The 18,540-nt window shown below is 42.6% G+C and overlaps 1 protein-coding gene across 1 annotated transcript in view; it reads left to right on the forward strand.

The window, feature by feature from the left end:
- Window positions 1-18,540, forward strand: part of C5H5orf22 (chromosome 5 C5orf22 homolog) — a 53,634-nt gene that overhangs the window by 21,640 nt on the left and 13,454 nt on the right. The window contains exons 3-7 of the mRNA XM_075212936.1: window positions 2,122-2,271; window positions 8,630-9,071; window positions 11,213-11,275; window positions 14,058-14,179; window positions 18,031-18,097. Coding sequence (XP_075069037.1) covers window positions 2,122-2,271; window positions 8,630-9,071; window positions 11,213-11,275; window positions 14,058-14,179; window positions 18,031-18,097 — 844 coding nt within the window. The remainder of the gene's footprint in view (window positions 1-2,121; window positions 2,272-8,629; window positions 9,072-11,212; window positions 11,276-14,057; window positions 14,180-18,030; window positions 18,098-18,540) is intronic.

Here is an 18,540-nt window from a genome sequence, read left to right on the forward strand (position 1 = left end):
ACTTGAAATCTCCTCCTCCACTCTCTCTTCCACCCCTCCCACTCTTCTGTCCTCCCCCCCCAACCACCTTCCCCTCCACTCCTTCCGTCCCACCACCGGCGAGGAAGTCCACTCTCTCATTTCATCCTCCCCCCCCCCACTACCTGTCCCCTGGATCCCATCCCCTCCCACCTTCTTCGCTCCCTTTCCCCCACCACCTGCTCCCACCTCGCTCACCTCTTTAATCTCTCCCTCTCCACTGGCATCTTCCCCTCCTCCTTCAAACATGCTCTTGTATCCCCCATTCTTAAGAAACCTAATCTCGACCCCACTTCTCTCTCGAACTATCGCCCCATATCTCTTCTCCCTTTTGCCTCCAAAATTCTTGAGAGGCTCGTCTGCAGCCGTCTCACCTCCTACCTTTCTGAATACTCCCTCCTTGATCCTCTCCAGTCTGGTTTCCGCCCCCTCCACTCCACTGAAACTGCCCTGGTTAAAGTCACCAATGACCTCCTCTCTGTAAAAGCCAGGGGCCACTTCTCCCTTCTCATCCTCCTTGACCTCTCTGCAGCCTTTGACACCGTTGACCACCCCCTCCTCCTTCACACCCTCCAGTCTTTCGGCCTCTCCGGCCCAGTCCTGTCCTGGTTCACCTCTTACCTTACTCACCGTTCCTTCTCTGTCACCACCTCTGGGTCTCTCTCCCCCCCATCCACCCTTCCAGTCGGGGTCCCTCAGGGCTCTGTTCTGGGACCCTTACTCTTCTCTCTATACACCTCCTCCCTGGGTGAACTCATCAGCTCCTTCGGCTTCAGCTACCACCTTTACGCTGACGACACTCAACTATACCTCTCCTCTCCTGATCTTTCTCCCTCCCTCCTCTCTAGGGTGTCCGCCTGCCTCTCTGCCATCTCCTACTGGATGTCCTCTCGATTCCTCAAACTTAACCTTGCCAAAACTGAGCTCATAGTTTTTCCTCCCTCTCATACCCCATCCCCTTCTGACCTCTCCCCCAACTTCCCTGCCTTGGTGTCATCCTCGACTCCTCTCTCTCCTTTGGCCCCCACAACCTTTTCTCTTGCTAAATCCTGCCGCTTCCAGCTCCGCAACATCGCTCGCATCCGGCCCTTCCTCTCCCAAGATGCCACCAAATGCCTTATCCACTCTCTGATCATCTCCCGCCTGGACTACTGCAACCTCCTCCTCACTGGCCTCCCCCACTGTCATCTTGATCCCCTTCGATCCGTCCTTAACGCTGCGGCTAGGCTTATTTTCCTCTCTCGCCGCTCCTCTTTTGTCTCCCCCCTCTACCTAGCCCTTCACTGGCTCCCATTCCCCTTCAGAATCCTCTTTAAGCTCCTCACACTCACCTACAAGGCCCTCGCCAACTCCACTGCGCCCTACATCTCCACCCTCCTCTCTATTCATGCTCCATCCCGCCCTCTCCGTTCTGCCTCTGACCGTCGCCTCTCTTCCCACTTATAACCTCCTCCCACGCGCGTATCCAAGACTTCGCCCGCGCTGCCCCCCTCCACTGGAACAAGCTCCCTCCCTCCATCAGAACTTCCCCTAATCTGTCCAGTTTCAAACGGGACCTAAAAACCCACCTTTTTCTTAAAGCCTTTCTGTCTCCCACTTAACTTCCTACCTTATCTTCTGCCTCTGTCCCCCTACTCTCGCTCTCTCCCCTGCGTCTCTCTGTCTGTCCACCCCTCCCCTTAGATTGTACGCTCCTCTGAGCAGGGCCATCTCTCCTCCTGTTTCCACCACTTCTAACTCTGCTCTCCAGCTACTTAGCCCTCCTCCTCGAGGGTCCTCCACCCCACGTCCACTCTCGCTCCCTCCTCCCCCCTGGGGGTCTCCCTGTCTTCCGCGCCCTCTTTCTTGGGCCCCGTCGTTTGCGGATCCTCCCTCCCCCTTCCCCGCCCTCTCTAGCTGTGCATTGAGCTTACTGAGTTGCTGTGTTTACTGTACTGTGCTGTCTCCCATTGTATTGTAATTTTGTTTGTCTCTGTACGGCGCTGCAGATGCCTTGTGGCGCCTTATAAATAAATATTAATAATAATAATAATAATAATGTGTTATGGTTAATCATATAGAGTTGCAATGTAATTATTAAACTGTATGTGTATTTTTTTGCAGTGAGTTAAGTATTGAGAATTGGATCATGCCTGTGGTGTACGCTGGACACTTCTCTCAAGTTGTTTGGATCCATCCATCATGGGCCCAACAGATACAAGAGGGCAAGCACTTCTTCTTGGTTGGCAAGGACAAGTCTACTACTACAATAAGGTATTTCCCTTTAAAATAAATGTTGAAATGCATTTTTTAAGGCAGGGATGTCTTTGTGCTAGAAACTTTGAAGGAGATGGGGTTAGAATCAGTCTGTAGTCAATAAGACTGTTAGAATGTTCACAACACAAATGTTTAAATGTACCTTTCACCCACTCTTAAAAGGGATAGTCATCTTGTGTAATCCAATATTCAAGAAAATGCAGCCTATTATTATTATTGTTATCCTTGAGGTGTTGGGCACCACAGTGTCACTGGGGTGAACAGGGCAGAAAGAAGCAAGTGTGGCTTAGAGTGGAGATTGGGACAATTATGAGGGTTTACTAGTGTGATTATTGTAGGTTGTATGCTTTAAAACTCTCTGGAAACCCACCTTTTTATTAAAGTTGCAGACTGGTGGAGAGCCTAATTGGGCAAGATAGGGATTTTATAAGTGGGCATTAGCACAATAGGAGTCTTTGTAGGTGATGTTGGAGGCTAGATGAGGAGCATATCAGAGATAGAGCTAATGGAGTGTGCGGGAGCGTATAAGGTTTGAGATGTATGAAGGGGTGGTGTTGCTGAGTGCATATGAGAATGAGTAATGTCAATTTAATTCTGGAGGACACAGGGAACCTATGTAGGGATCTGCGGAGTGATAAGGTAGTGCGGAGTGGCGAGAGAGGAAGTGCACTTTTCCTACAGCATTTAGGATTGATTGAAGTACGAACAGATGGGTGATGGGTATGCCAGAGAGGAGGCGGTTGCCGTATCGAGCTGAGATCTAATGAAAGAATAAATATGAGTTTCTCTTTCATCCAGTCTGGGGGACACTGCTTACCATGGGTTGTGGAGGGGAGCACGGGAGTTGGCACCTAGCTAGTTAACTTTAGCACTGCTGACAGACCCCTCCCTTCTACAATCCCCCTGCTTCTTCCTCTTCCTGTCAGGTTTTTTTTAGGTGCCCATGGAGTTGGGCAGTGTTTTAGTACGGTTAGTGTTTTTCACTTTATTTTACTTTATTTTATTTTATTTAATTCCTTTTTGATAGGAACTCCTTTTTTGGTGGCAGTCCTGGGAGTGTGTTCTATTATAGAGAACACACTCCACAGAACAGCAGCGCAGGCACTGCTCTGTCAGATGAGAGCCAGAGGCTCTCACTGGCAGAGTAAATAGGGTGCCTGAATACAGAGTGACAGGCGGTGTCTCCGGACCGCTGTCACTCTTGGGGCCTCACCGATAACCGGCGCTGCCACTGCGGGCATGGAGTACCGGTTATCGGAAGAAACAAAATGCCGGTGGCCATCTTGGATTTCCGCGGAGGACAGAAATCAGAAAGGGGCCATACCAAGATCCCCCCTCATGCATAGGAGGGGGCATCGGGGTGCAAATCCGCTGTGGAGACCTCAATTGAGGTCTCCACTACTCTGCCATATACCACCTTTTTATTTTTATAAGGTGGCCTCTAAAGATCTACTGAGAGACAGCATTAAGAGGGGGGGGGGGAGCTAAGACATAGAGCTCCCCTGCCCTCCAGAGAAAAGGGGACTAGCCCAGTCTTCTGGCGCCAAGGAGAAGCCCGGGAAAAGGACACAGATCAGAGGGAGCAGGCACCAGGACACTGCTGTTGGACTTCTCCTCTGTTTGGCCTGTGGGCTAAGTGTCTGATTTATTTAAACACATATTACTGTATTTGATGACTGCAAAGTGGGCTAGTAGGGGTTATATTATAGTTCTCCTACTTGCCAATATATTATTTTGTTGTTTAACAAATTACAAGTACAACTTTTATGTCAGATTAGTTGATTACTTGTTTTTTTTCACTGTTCTCTCTCAGTTCTCTCTGTCTCTTTCAGCTAAATTAACTATTTAAGGCTGTGTGTTTGGTGTGCCTTCCTATATATAAAAATGACAGATAAAGGAAAGGGCCCAATAGCAAAGTATTTTACATGTTCAAGATGTAATGTAAAATTACCATGTGGGCAGAAGGACCCGTTGGCGCTCTGCTCTGTCTGCGAAGCAGGGGTTCCCCCAGCGCAAACCCAGCATATTCCAGCCTCACTGAGAAAGGAGCCGGCCTGGGTGGCCTCCCTGACACGGTCGGTTTCCTCTTTAGCACAGATGGTTTCACAATCCAATCAGTTGCTATCTAGTGTGGCAGCCTCGGTTGCTAATAATGCTAGTTCATTAGACCTCCCTGCTTCCACAGGTTCTATTGGAACGTCTTTACCAAGACCTTCCTCATTGCTTACGGACCAGGCCCCTGTTCCTACAAAACCAGCATGGTCCACAGCATTTATAAAGGGTTTGGACAAGCTAAACCAGTTACTTGAATCCCCAAACATCCTGCCTGCTAAAAGAAAGCGGCCTAGTTCTGCTAATCCCCTTTTGGTCCTTTCAGACTCAGAGGGGTTTTCAGAGGAGGAGGGGGAAATAAATTCTGATCCTGACCAGGTTCAACCTTTGGAACAGGAAGAGAACACTAAAAGCCAATTTATAGATGATTTGGTTTTAGCGGTTAGACAGGCGTTGGACCTCCCAGAACCAGAGGATCCTACTCCTAGAGACAGAAGTCTCTTTAAGAAGGCCAAGAGGAAGGCTAATCGTTTTCCCCCTTCTGTAGAACTCAGGGAGATTGCAGAGAGAGCCTGGAAACAGCCTGATAGAAGGTTCTCTGTTCCCAGGAGATTCTCTTCCCTGTATCCATTGCAGGAGGAAGACGTGGCTCGTTGGGAGAGTATTCCTAAGGTAGATATTCCAGTAGCCCGTTTGGCCAGACACACTTTACTACCAGTCCCAGGTTCAGCAACTCTGATCGCAGAGTGGAATCCCAGCTGAAATCTATATTTGTGGCAGCGGGTTCTTCCTTTAGGCCCACATTTGCTTCAGCTTGGGTTGCTAGAGCCATGGAAACATGGGCAGACCAACTGGCAGAGGCCTTACAAGATTCTGATTTACTTCCCCTGGCTTTACATTTGAAAGAGGCATACCTTTATCAGGCGGCCCAGAACTCAGCGTCTGTGTCCTCCTCTATTCAGGCTGCATCTATTTCGGCAAGAAGAACGTTATGGCTGAAATCCTGTGAAGGAGATTCGGAATCAAAAAAGTCAGTTGAAACCATTCCTTTTTCAGCAGCAGGTTTGTTCGGCCCGGAATTGGAAACTATGATCTCCCAGGCAACAGGGGGCAAAAGCACTTCCATGGACACCAGTCAGCAAAAGGTGTTCCTGCCTGCCGAGAAGATCAGTTCAATTCGGAGTAGAACATATCAGGTCTTGTCTTCTCCCAGCCCCTCAATTCACTTGTGCATGCGGCTGCTGGGAAAGATGGTGACCTCCTTCGAGACCATCCCCTTCGGTCGGGCTCATTCTCGGTGCTTCCAGTGGGATCTGTTGACAAAATGGTCAGGATCCCACCTACGCTTGGATCTCCAGAGGATCTCGCTGTCTCCGAGGGCGAGAGAATCGCTTCAGTGGTGGCTGAATCAGGATCACATGGCAGTGGGCAGGTCCTTTGCTCCATGGTCATGGATCATAGCCACAACAGACGCCAGCCTGACGGGTTGGGGGGTGGTAGTCCTGCACCTCAGGCTCCACTGCCTCTGGTCAGTTCAGGAATCGGCCTTATCAATCAACACGTTAGAATTGAAGGCAATCCTTTTGGCTCTCTGGGGGGCCCAGACTCTTCTTCAGGGCCACCCAGTCAGAGTTCAGTCCGACAATGCCACGGCTGTGGCATATGTCAACAGACAGGGAGGAACCAGGAGTGCAGCTGCAATGCGAGTGGCAGCTCAGATATTCCTTTGGGCAGAACAGTATGTTCCAGCAATCTCGGCAGTGTTCATTCCAAGAATAAAAAATTGGGAGGCCGATTACCTCAGTCGCAATGCGATGATGCTTGGGGAGTGGTCCCTCCACCCAGAAGTATTTCAGTCTCTAGTTCAGAGGTGGGGTCTTCCGGATATAGATCTCATGGCCTCCAGACACAACAAAAAAGTTCACAGGTATTGCGCAAGGACAAGAGACCCCTTAGCGGTAGCGGTGGACGTGATGTCCATGTCATGGGAATTCAGGTTGGGTTATCTGTTTCCCCCGATTCCCATGCTTCCTCGAGTACTCAGACAAGTGAGACAAGGCGGTCAGCCGGTAATTCTAATAGCTCCCTCATGGCCGCGTCGATTGTGGTACGCGGACATAATCTCCACGGCGGTAGGACAAGGATATTGCCTTCCGTCACGAGACAACCTTCTTCTACAAGGCCCCTTTCATCACCAGAATTTACCTCAGCTCAGTTTAACGGCATGGCTGTTGAAGCCAGCCTCTGGAGAGCTAGGGGTTTTTCCCCCAGTGTAGTGGACACTATGCTGCGAGCTCGAAAACCGGTTTCGGCTCGCATCTATCATCGTATTTGGCGAGCATATATTAGATGGTGCGAAAATAAGTCCCGTCACACATCTTCTTTTCGTCTCCCTCACTTATTGGCCTTTCTTCAGGATGGGCTGGAAGCAGGGCTCCGTTTAGGTTTTATTAAGAGTTCAGGTTTCAGCCCTATCAGTTTTCTTTCACCTGAAGTTAGCGGACTTGCCAGACGTCAGGACTTTTCTTCAGGGAGTCTTACATATTCAACCTCCTTACGTTCCGCCTACAGCACCATGGGATCTTAACCTGGTACTGGATATGCTTAAAGGGCCTCCTTTTGAGCCATTACCTACGGCAGATTTTAGCTGTCTTACCTGGAAGGTCGTCTTTCTTTTAGCTATTGCATCTGCACGTAGGGTTTCAGAATTAGGAGCTCTGTCTTGCCGGGAACCATATCTGGTTTTCCACGAGGACAGAGCGGTGTTAAGAAACCTCCCTTCCTTCGTTCCAAAAGTAGTTTCGGCTTTCCATCTGAACCAGGAAATTGTAGTTCCGGTCTTTTCATCTACTTCCCATTCGGATCAACAGTCTATGGAAAAGTTAGATGTGGTTAGGGCTCTCCGCATTTATGTCAAAAGAACTTCTCAGATTAGACGTACAGATTCTCTGTTTGTTCTTTATGATGCTAATAAGAGAGGCTGGCCAGCCTCAAAACAGTCCATTGCAAGATGGATTACGGTAACCATTAAGCAAGCTTACATAAAGGCTAACCGTCATGTGCCAGAGAGACTTACGGCCCATTCCACCAGATCGGTAGGGGCGTCGTGGGCAGCGAGAAATGGGGCTTCTGCAGACCAGCTTTGCAGTGCAGCCACCTGGTCCGCTGTCCACACCTTTACAAAATTTTATCAGTTTAATGTATTTGCATCTGCGGATGCAAATTTCACTCGTAGTGCTCTGCAAGCGGGGCTTTCAGAACGGTCCCACCCTTAGGGGGCTGTTTTAGAACGTCCTCATGGTAAGCAGTGTCCCCAGGACTGGATGAAAGAGAAAAGAGGATTTATGTACTTACGTTAAATCCGTTTCTCTGATTCCGTCTGGGGGACACTGCGATCCCTCCCTTCTGCTTTTCCTCTGTTTGCTCTTGGTTGGTTGATTGACCGTTCTCCTTGAGGCTTTTTAATTAACTGAAGAGGCAGGGGGATTGTAGAGAGGAGGGGTCTGTCAGCAGTGCTAAAGTTAACTAGCTAGGTGCCAACTCCCGTGCTCCCCTCCACAACCCATGGTAAGCAGTGTCCCCCAGACGGAATCAGAGAAACGGATTTAACGTAAGTACATAAATCCTCTTTTTTGTTGCATCTTGGGTAAAACAGTGGCTTATTCTTACAATATTTTGAAGATGGATGCGGCATAACTGGATACCAGGAGTAATGCTCTGTATTGAACATGTTGAGCTTTAGGTAACATTGGAAGCAGAGAGACTAGACTACAGATACTTTCATTGACTTCTTGCCTTAGAGATGGTTCCTTATAAAAAAAAATTGCATGTATGCACTTTATTTCATAGCGAGGCCTTTCTCCAACACACACACTTGTTGTTATCTATATCACACAGTGCATTTTATGTGCTGAGTCAACCAATTTTGATGAGAATGCAGCCTATTTATTCATTGATGCACTTCATGGTCAAATATTTATGATGCACTTATTCCAAGTGACATCATAAAATAGCAGTCTGCACTGTTTCGTAAAATTACCTAATTTATAAATGGTTATGTTTATTAACAACTGAATACTCAATTTGCAGAAAAGCGTAAAATAAAAATAAAAAAATATATATCAGTTCCTGTTATCCTTGAGTGCTGCAGGACATGGATATGATTTTTGCAAACATTCTACTTCTCACAGACACATTTATTGATTTGATTGGAATCCTAACTGCTGTACAGTAACCTATAGGCATGATATGATGGATCTCAATTGTGTTCTGCAAATATGTTTTTTCTATCTTTTTAATTCAGGGTCACAAGCACAGATGATTACTTCCTTAGTGATGGTCTTTATGTGCCTGAACAACAACTTGAAAACCCTAGACCTCTTCATTTGGATGTCATCTTGTTGAACCCTGTGAAGGAACCAGACTGTGATGATGCAGAAAAGGGTGAATCTGCTGCTAAGAAACTCAAACTTGCAGAAAATGATGAAGCGACCTCTCCATTTCAATGTGCTTCTTCACAGGGAGTTTCCTTTGCCATGTGTGAAGGTGCAGAAGGTAGTTTGAGAAAGGGCACTTCCTCCAGTGAGAGCATGGAAACCAATAGTGATTTGAACACCATATCTTCGCAGAATACTAAACTCGCTAGAAGTATAATGCAAATCTTGGAAAGAGGGGATGCTTATGTCTTGGATATAGATCTAGATTTCTTTTCAGTCAAGAATCCTTTCAAAGAAATGTATACACAGGTTTGTATTCCACAAATTACACCACCATTTGTAGTTAAGACCAAGGCTGTATACTTTATGTACAGTCGTTAATATACAAAGGGGCTGATTCAATTCTTCACGGTGTCCCGTCGGGATCTTTGGTACTCAAAACACAGCTGAATTTTCCTTGCATCTCATAGAGGTGTGAGCAATGATCAGCGATGTTCAGTGTACCATAATCATCATCATCATCAAAATTTATTTATATAGCGCCAGCAAATTCCCGTAGCGCTTTACAATTGGGAACAAACATTGATAAGACAATACTGGGTAATACATACAGACATAATACCCGAACGTGTGAAATCGCACATGCCTCCTATGCGACATCATACTGAATTTAATACCACTCAAATAATTGTTTGCACTGCATGTATCATCCTAATCATGGAACAGTGACCATAAATGCTTATTATTGAATAACAATTCAAAGGCCCTGTACAAATGGGTATGTAAAAACTATGCATGTTAAACGTGAATGCTAAACCTTGGACTTTTAACAAATTGTTCAAAGTGTGTTCTCCAAGCATTGCTGTAACAGTATACCAAATACTTTAACATTCACACTCACGAAAGCTGCAGGCAATATTGAAATTGGAACAAAAAAGTGTGTGTGTGTGTGGACAAGTCTGTTTGATTACATTATGTTTTAGACTTATCAGCATTTTCCAAGCTTCAGTAATGCATGTTGAGCACCCCATTTTAATGCCTGTGTGTATAAGCCCTAACAGGTGCCAAAAAGATGTTCTCCTGTCACCTTTTTAACCTCTTAACATACAGTCAAAAGTGTGTGTGTATGTTTATGAACTAGTCTGACATTGGTTTGTTTTTGCACAGTATAAAGGACATATGTGAATCATTTTATATTTATTTTAGTCCATCCAATTGAAATTTTACTCTGAATATTTATGGGGCATTCTATTTTGGTGGTTTTATTTTTGTAGGCTTTCTTTTGGTAGTGATTCTCATTTATTTGCATTTTCAAGGAAACAATAGGCAGTATCAAAATCTCAGAAAAGCGTCTGTGCATTTTCTTACTGGGTTATAGAACCCAGACTTAGAATTGTAGTGTGACAGTAGATTTGATAGGGCTCTTATTGCTAGCAAATTATTTGCTGTAACTACCATGCCTTTGTTTTCGGTTGTATGTTTATAAATGATCATAAGAATTATGGCCATTTGTTATTCTGCACAGTAAACATAATTTCTTTGACATAAAATAATGTCACACTTATTGTTCTCCCTGGGTAAAGGGTAACGTATCATCCATAGACTGCAATGGACTTAAACATCCGGAGGTCAGACTATTAGGGTTTGTACACACAAACACTTGCTCTAAGCTTCGTTCACTGCAAGTTGGATTAATTGAATCTTATGAAACAAAAGTGCTGACAGTACATACAAATGAACAATGGGCAGACTGGTTGTTTTATGTCCCATTGTCTTTTGGCCATGTTTCATACAGCGGTCACTCTGAACCAGTGATAGGCAACATGATATGCTTCAGGGGCCACATGAGCGGCCCTCTAACCTTCATAAAGGGCTGCACATTCCCCTTAATCTCAGTAAACCGTTAAAGCAATCCATTTACAACAGGTGTTACAAGCTATACCAAACAAATTCGACATTAAAGCAAGAAGGGAACTGGGGGTCGCAGGTAAATTGCTCGGAAATCTGCATTTGGCCCCAGGGCCACCTGTTGCCCATCACTTGTCTAAACACTCATGTGTACTGTAAGCACTTTCTTTGTATGGTTCGATGAACTCTATATGCAGTACCAGTTGAATGCAGCTTAGTCTGAACATACCACAGGCTCATTAAAGCACCTGTGTGTACAAGGCATTATGCAAAGAGACTTAAAGTACAATATCAAGTAATGGATTTTATAGAGCATAACAGGTACTTTCAAGCCTTGGGCATGACAGTACCTGTTTGTTTTACTCATGAGTATTACTAGAACTGAAAAACCACAGATTGTCCTCCTCCTTGTGGAGAAGACCTTGGCTTATTCAGCAACCCTTCTATTCCTCATACTATTGTTTTAGACACTACAGTGTTCTTTTATGCTGTGAATGATTTAGGTTAAAGGTTTTATGTTATTATGCTCTTTTTGTTTTCAGGATGAATACAAAATCTTGCAGCAATTGTACAGCTTCAAGAAGCCAACCTCTGATTCATCACAGGTAACTTTTACATTATTTACACATAATGCCATTCTTGCAACAGAAGCAAAGTGTAGTATATAAAGGAAACCTTTTGTAATTCCAACATAGCATTGCACACTTTCTGATCCTGAATGGGGACAGGGCCTAAGTGACATGATTTTCTGTGAATCACCTCATTGACACTGGTAGAAAGGCCTGCTCTCTTAAAAAAAAGACTGATTTTAAAGGCTTTTAAAGTTGTAAAGTAAATATATTTCACAATTTACCACATTAAACAAAAATTTATATTAGTTGTCAATAATTATATATGATGAGAATTAAGGCCATATCTGTTTGTTGTTAAGTCATTTCATAAACTCCCAAATGGGTTCTACACTGGGACTGAAAATGTTTGTCCCACTTCTGAGCCCTAGCTTGTCATCATCATCAACATTTATTTATATAGTGCCACTAATTCCGCTGTACATAGAGCTCATTCTCATTAGTCTCTGCCCCAATAGAGCTTGCAGTTTGGAAGCTCTTGGAAACCCACGCAAACACGGGGAGAACATGCAAACTCCACACAGATAAGATCATTGTCAGGAATCAAACTCATGACCCCAATGCTGTGTGAGACATAAGTGCTAAGCACTAAGCCAAATATCTAAAGGAAAGTGTTTTATTGTGATGGAGCCAGTTGTTTTTTTTTTTTTAAATCTGTTTACTTTCACCAACAACATGAGATATGATGGTACAGAAAAGGGATCATTTATACGGTACATAAAGGAATCATACATGTCAACAGGATATCTATGAAGCAACAAATAATTACAGAAATAAAGAAGGTAACATCGAGGTCATCCATATTAATTGTAACACTTGAGGTCCTGTAAATAATGATTGATTTTCTTCTGCGATACCCCAAGAACTCATGAAGTGATCCCACTAAAGACTACATGTTGGGGTTTTAGGTTTTAAGGGAGAGAAGAAGTAAGGTATGGGAGGGGGGTGGGGTAAGGGGGGACTCAAGTAAGGGAAGGTAGGAGGAAGGTTTAGTCTCCCCTAAAGGGGGAGCGAAAAGAGGGTAAAAGTGAAAGAGCACAAAGCCAGACCCTCTCTGGCTTTGGGAAAAAAAGAGAGGAGGATAAAGACTTATTGAGAGCCAGAAAGTGTGGTTTGGTGAAAAGTGTTCCAGGGGTCTCATACTTTGTTAAATCCGGTAAATTTTGGTGAATTTGGTAATCTGATCCCGAAGGAGGCTTGTGATATACTCCATTGATGTTATATACAAGACCCAGGAGATAACCCTCTGGAGGAAGGGGGAACTTCCAGTCTCTGACAATCTCCATTCGGGTTGCTGAACAGACATGTTGTACCAGTTTATTACTATATTTGGAAAGGGATTTGACCGAAGAGCAGAGTAACATAACCATGGGTTCAGGGGTGATTGCAAAGTACAAGATTTGGGTGAGAAGCGCAGAGACTTGGAGCCAGAGGTTGGATACCATGAGGCATTGCCACCAGATGTGAAAAAAAAGTCCCCACGTCTCCACAAGCCCTCCAACAAAGGTCCGGCGTAGCAGGGTAAATTCTGTGCAGCTTGGTAGGTACCATGTACCACCTTGTGTATACTGTAAGCATTTTCCCTTATTGATGAGTTTATGGAGACTTTAGAAACCTGAGCTGGGACCAGCCCTCCTGATCGGGTGTGTGTTGGGTGTCTGCCTCGAACTACTCCAAGGGCACAACTAAAGACGCCAAAGTGGAGTGATAGATGAGGGAAACCAGACCGGGAAAACCCACTCGGTACATACAAAACCTCTCAAATTGTGTGGGTCTTCTTAATTTGGCTGATCTACATTGTGTTTGGATAAACCTACATATGAAAAATGTAAGGAGGATGGGATGCCCGTCTTTTCACTTATGGCCGCCAATGTTTGCGGGGCATATTCACCCGAGATCGGAATGAACTGAGTAATACCCACGTTTTGCCAAGGGTAGGCGAAGGCGGAATTGTTCCCTGTAGGGAAAGTCGGGTGGTACCATAGTGACGTGAGTGGGGAGGAAGTGATGGAGCCAGTTTTATTATAACCATACTATATTTTTTCTGTGGTAGCTACACTCATGTATATTAAGTGTGTGTTGCCATGTGAATTCGGAAATGGGGCATTGATTAGCAGGGGTAAAACACTGTATTGCTGAGCCCCGTAACAAAAGTGGAATTTTAAGTTCCATGCAAGGCAAATATATGCGCTGCTGGTGATGATAAATAAATATACCTGCCCCCCAAACACTGCAGGCTTCCCTATTTTTATGGAACTAACCCTGCATGTCATAACCTTTTGCTGGTTGCGGCTTTTGTGTGGGATTCCCCATGCTGTTCATGTCCCACACGCTCATGTTAGCTGTAACCAGATCAGGCCATTGGCGCTGTCTCTAGTTTCCCTTTTGTTAGTGGTGGGGTGGATCAGGGCTACTATGGGTTTTATTTCTTTTCTTTTTTTAAAAAAAAAATATTATGCATTTAAAATTCCTTTAATTATCATCAACTTGATTATTATTATTATTATTTATCTAGTATGCGGACGCATTATTATAGGCTTAAAACGTATCTGGATGCTGCCAGATTCTAGCACACTACTTTGAGTTGCACTAATGATAGGATACGTGCAATTAAAAAAAAACAGCTAAGAGCACAATTTTACATGTACCTTCAGGCCGCAAACTCAATGAGGCCCATTGTGTTTGTATTGACACATATTGCATTGGTAATCATTTTTATTCTGATTGCAATTTGCTTTTCTTGTTTCCATATTCGCAGGATGCATTGGTTGATTGTGTAGAAAACCGAATACGTCAGCTTGAAGACCTGGAAGCTGCATTTGGAGATTTTTGTGAGGATGATGGCGAGGAGACTGTACAAAGATGGGCTTCCAATGCTGGGTATAGATATTTAAAATGTGTATTCCTTAATAAGTTAAACTTTTATGAAGGTTTTCACTGAACATCACCAAAAAGATGTCACCTCTAACCTTGTACACCAAACACGCATAAAGAAAGAGGTATAGGGGGAAGTGGGTGTAGAGGAGCCACTTGCTATCCACATCGGGCACAGCCTGACCAATCTCTCAGAACCAGGTCTGAGACTCAGCATCCCGCACCAAATGAAAATTGATAAGATTTCCAGGACAATCTGGTCTTTGCCTACAGAAAGCTGCCACTTGGCAGCAGCCTTAGTGTGTGTGTGTGTGTGTGTGTGTGTGTGTGTAGTTTGTTTTTTCAGCACTGGAGCATTTAGTAATGCAATCTAAGAGGGTGAGGTATTAGTTTGGTTAAGTTAAGAGCAAATTAACTTTTCCAATTCTTTACAGAAGAGTACTATAGTCAGACACTGCCACCAAATGTGTTTTAATTGTTTGTTAATTCCGTGATCCACAGTTATGAAAGCATAAAGAGAAGATCTAGGCTTACATTTTATGTACTCTCTTAGGGGTTTGGTACCACTTCGAGAAGACCTTGTATGAATTCTTCTTGGTGGCACATATAGATACTGATTTTTGTGCTTCAAATATCCTATTAATTGTTTGATCTGATAGGCAGTGTCGGAGAGTTTACTCTTAAGCCGGTATAAAATAAATTTGCCCTTGCAAGCTACTCTTTATAATATGATTGTAAAGAAAGGAAATGATGACCCTATTCCATTTCGCAGAGCAACTCAAAATGTGTGTCTAGGAAAGCCATTAGAGGAAGTAAATATCTATAATTTTCCTCAAGGGGGGACATGTCAGTTGAATTGCTAAAGCTGGAGGTTACAGTTATATTCTATAATTTCATAGAGTGGTTAACCAGATGTAGTCAGCAACCAGCGAAATTTGGGCCACTGATAACGTCTCCAGCCTTCCTCATCCCACAAGTAAGTCTTGGCATTCCATGAAGTGACATGCAAAGACGAGAAAAACTTTGGCATGAATAGAAATTAGGGAATTGCCTGACCAACTTGCAGCTATTTGCCTTAGAAAACTTACAGCAATAGAAAAATATATTAGATGCTTAAGTATGCCCCAGCGCATTTCATCATCTAAAGTTTTATCAGAATAGAGAGGAGAACAGGATAAATAAATATTTATGTATATATAATGTGCTTAAATGCATAGGTTTACCATATATACAATATTTTCTGTGTAAGTAAACTCTTTTAGAAAAAATTGTATGTGTTAAAAATCTATAAATCTAATTAGTTCCAAACACTGATCATACAGATACACTGGTGTATAAAATTTAAGATTAACAAACACTGACATCATTCCAAATAATAATATTTAATATAGAATGTTAACACCTCACATTATATTAAGCTCTACTCTATTAATATTAATTCGGTCATTTATTTTTCAAGATGCAGCCTCTTTAATTGAACAAAGTGTGTATATATATATATATATATATATATATATATATATATATATATATATATATATATATATATATATATATGTGTGTGGTTAAAATATGTATGCACAGACTGAACAGCTACAGAAAGTCCTTCATTATGGTCTTTACCTTAAGCTTTTAGCTACTGATGATTGAAAAACATTTAGGGCTTTTCCGGGCACAATTACTGGTAATGTACAGAAAAGAAAACAGTTTAAGAAAAATTATCATCTATACTGCTTTGAATTGACTAATCCATTATATACGGTATTTAGACTTTTTTCAGTGTTGAACCTTTGGTTAATTGACTAAATATAGAAAGACAAAATAGTTTGATACATGAATTACCATATTCTATTTGCTAATATTCTAATTGTTAATTGCCTCAGATTCATTAACATTTATCTGTAGCCTAGGTGCCTGCAAATGTGGAGAGTTGCTTGTTAAGGTTTGGCAGGGTCACCACGTGGTTTCTTATTGTGAAAAATATGTCATCTGCATACAAGGGAAGTTTAAATGCCATCTTTTTGCGTTCATGTATAATAATAAACAACCTTGGCAAGGGTAAGTATTTCCACATTTGTTTTTGTAATTCAACAGGGAAAGCCATCAAGGCCAGGGCTTTGCTTTGTTGAAGGATTTAATGGCCTCCTAGGCTTTCAATATCATAGGATCCCTAAGTGATTTAACTCTCTTTGAAGTAGAAGATCCCTTTATGACAGCTAAGACCTTATCTCTAAATCTCTACTTGAGACCAGAGAGCTATATCATGTTTTGTAGAAATTACTAAATAATTGAAAGATATCTGCAGGATTAGAAATGAGCCGTGTTATTTAAAGCTTTGCATACCACTGTCACCTTCTCACTAAGGGTCCTTTACAGACAGCTGTGTTGTCAGTGCCCCTCCTCGTGCCAATAGGAAGTTCACAAGTGGTTTTGTTAAACCCTATTGAACTCCAACCCAGAATTGCATTTTCAGATTAAGCGGAGTTGAGCTTTAGTTCAATTTATGTAGAGCTACACAAAATGGCAGATTACAGAAAAAGGAAAATTGTTGGCTGTGAGGGAAGGTTATCCAGCAGAGAAGCAGTAACAGATGAAAAAGCAATTACATTATAAATTTATACTCAAAAAACATAGACACACTGTGGATAATTCTAAGTGCACATAGGTGATTAATTACATAATACTGCAGAGTTAGAGTTGAACTTTCAGCTTTCAACTGGGACTTGAAGGAGATGGTGGGTCTTGTGTTGCCAATCTTCAGAGAGAGAACATTTCAGAGGTAGGGAGCACAGAGTATAAACGGTTTCAGACAGGATAAAAAAAAATAGTGGTGAATGGTGCTCTGGGCGGAATGGAGGTGTCATGCAGGTTTATATATTGAGAAATAAGTAAATAAATGTAGGAATTTGCAGCTGAATATACCTTTGTATGCAACTAGAATGACTTTGTCTGTTATAATATTAACTGGTAGCCAAGAGAGTATTTTAAGAAGAGCAGACACAAAAGACATATTTTCACACTCAATACAAAAAATAATTATATATTATTTACGTTTGGTTGGTAACACATTTGTTAAAAAATACAACTTACTAAATGACACCTAGTTAAATATTAATCAAGTTATTCAACTTTACTTAAGTGTGAGGAACTAAATGCCAATGTGGAAGTATGATTCTTAAATATATGTAGTGTTCAAAATTTGCCAGTAGAGGTAGTTGTTGGATTTGCTGAAAGCAGGTTCAGCAACTGCTGTTACAGAAATATAGGTATATAGAACCAAGTGATTAATCAACACTTTCTGCTCGGTCCAGTGATTTTGTAGTTTTGTTTTATGCCAGACTTTAAACTGTCAGCAGACATTTACTTCATCATCAAATCACACCTTCAACAAGACAGCAGAAAAGGATATTATTATTAGGAGTATGTCAGGCAATGCAAGTTTTAGGGGCTAATATGCCCTTTGTGTCAGATAAATACTTTGTGCCAGGTAGAGATTACAGTAGGGCTTTTGTTCTGAATTTTTGTACAATTCATTCGTCACATCAGAGTCTAAAACTGTGAGTTCTCCCATGATGTGAAAGCAGTTTCACTATAAGACAATGAAAATTGGAGCAGCCAAACCACCCTGGTTTTAGTATCTGATAAAAACCAGCTTGTGTCTACTGTTTTCAGATGTGTTGCTGATTGAACTGGTTTTAAAATTCTAACTTGTTCTTGACTCTCCTCCTGAGTACTTGTGAATTATTTTTATTCAGTGCATGAGTTATATAAAATTGGATATTTTGAATATGATGAACTATGGCAGAAGCAATACCATGTCTGGTTTGGGTATTTCTGATTTCGATTTTATTTTTCAGAATGAGCAGTCTTGTCCAGCTTGTGCATAGTTTGAAATCCCGAATGGAAGCACCAGACTATGAAATGGTAAAGGACTTTCTTTTATGTTTGTCTAGATGTTTTGCTATAATACATATATTTTGACTTTATATTAATGTTCCTGTGAAAATGCCCTGCCCGTGTCTCACCTCGGTGTGGGGGAATGAATACACATTGTGGGTCAACTTGTTTGGCTCTCCCAGGAACCTTCTCTGTTTTCAAAGAGGGTCCTGCAAAAGTTGAAATTGTCACACATTGCACAGGCTAAACCTGCGTTATGGTCTCTGTTCTCACTAGAGATGTTCACTGACCACCTTGTTCTGGTTTTGGTTTTGGATCTGGATTAACTTCGTGTTTTGGTTTTGGCAAAACTGCCCTTGCGTGTTTTGGTTTTGGTTCCCTATTTTTTTTCTAAAATCCCCCTACATTATTATTAACCTCAATAACACTAATTTCAAGTCATTTGCAGTCAATTTTGACCACCCCACAGG

This window comes from Mixophyes fleayi, chromosome 5 (assembly GCF_038048845.1).
Source record: "Mixophyes fleayi isolate aMixFle1 chromosome 5, aMixFle1.hap1, whole genome shotgun sequence".
Classification (NCBI taxonomy): Eukaryota; Metazoa; Chordata; class Amphibia; order Anura; family Limnodynastidae; genus Mixophyes; species Mixophyes fleayi.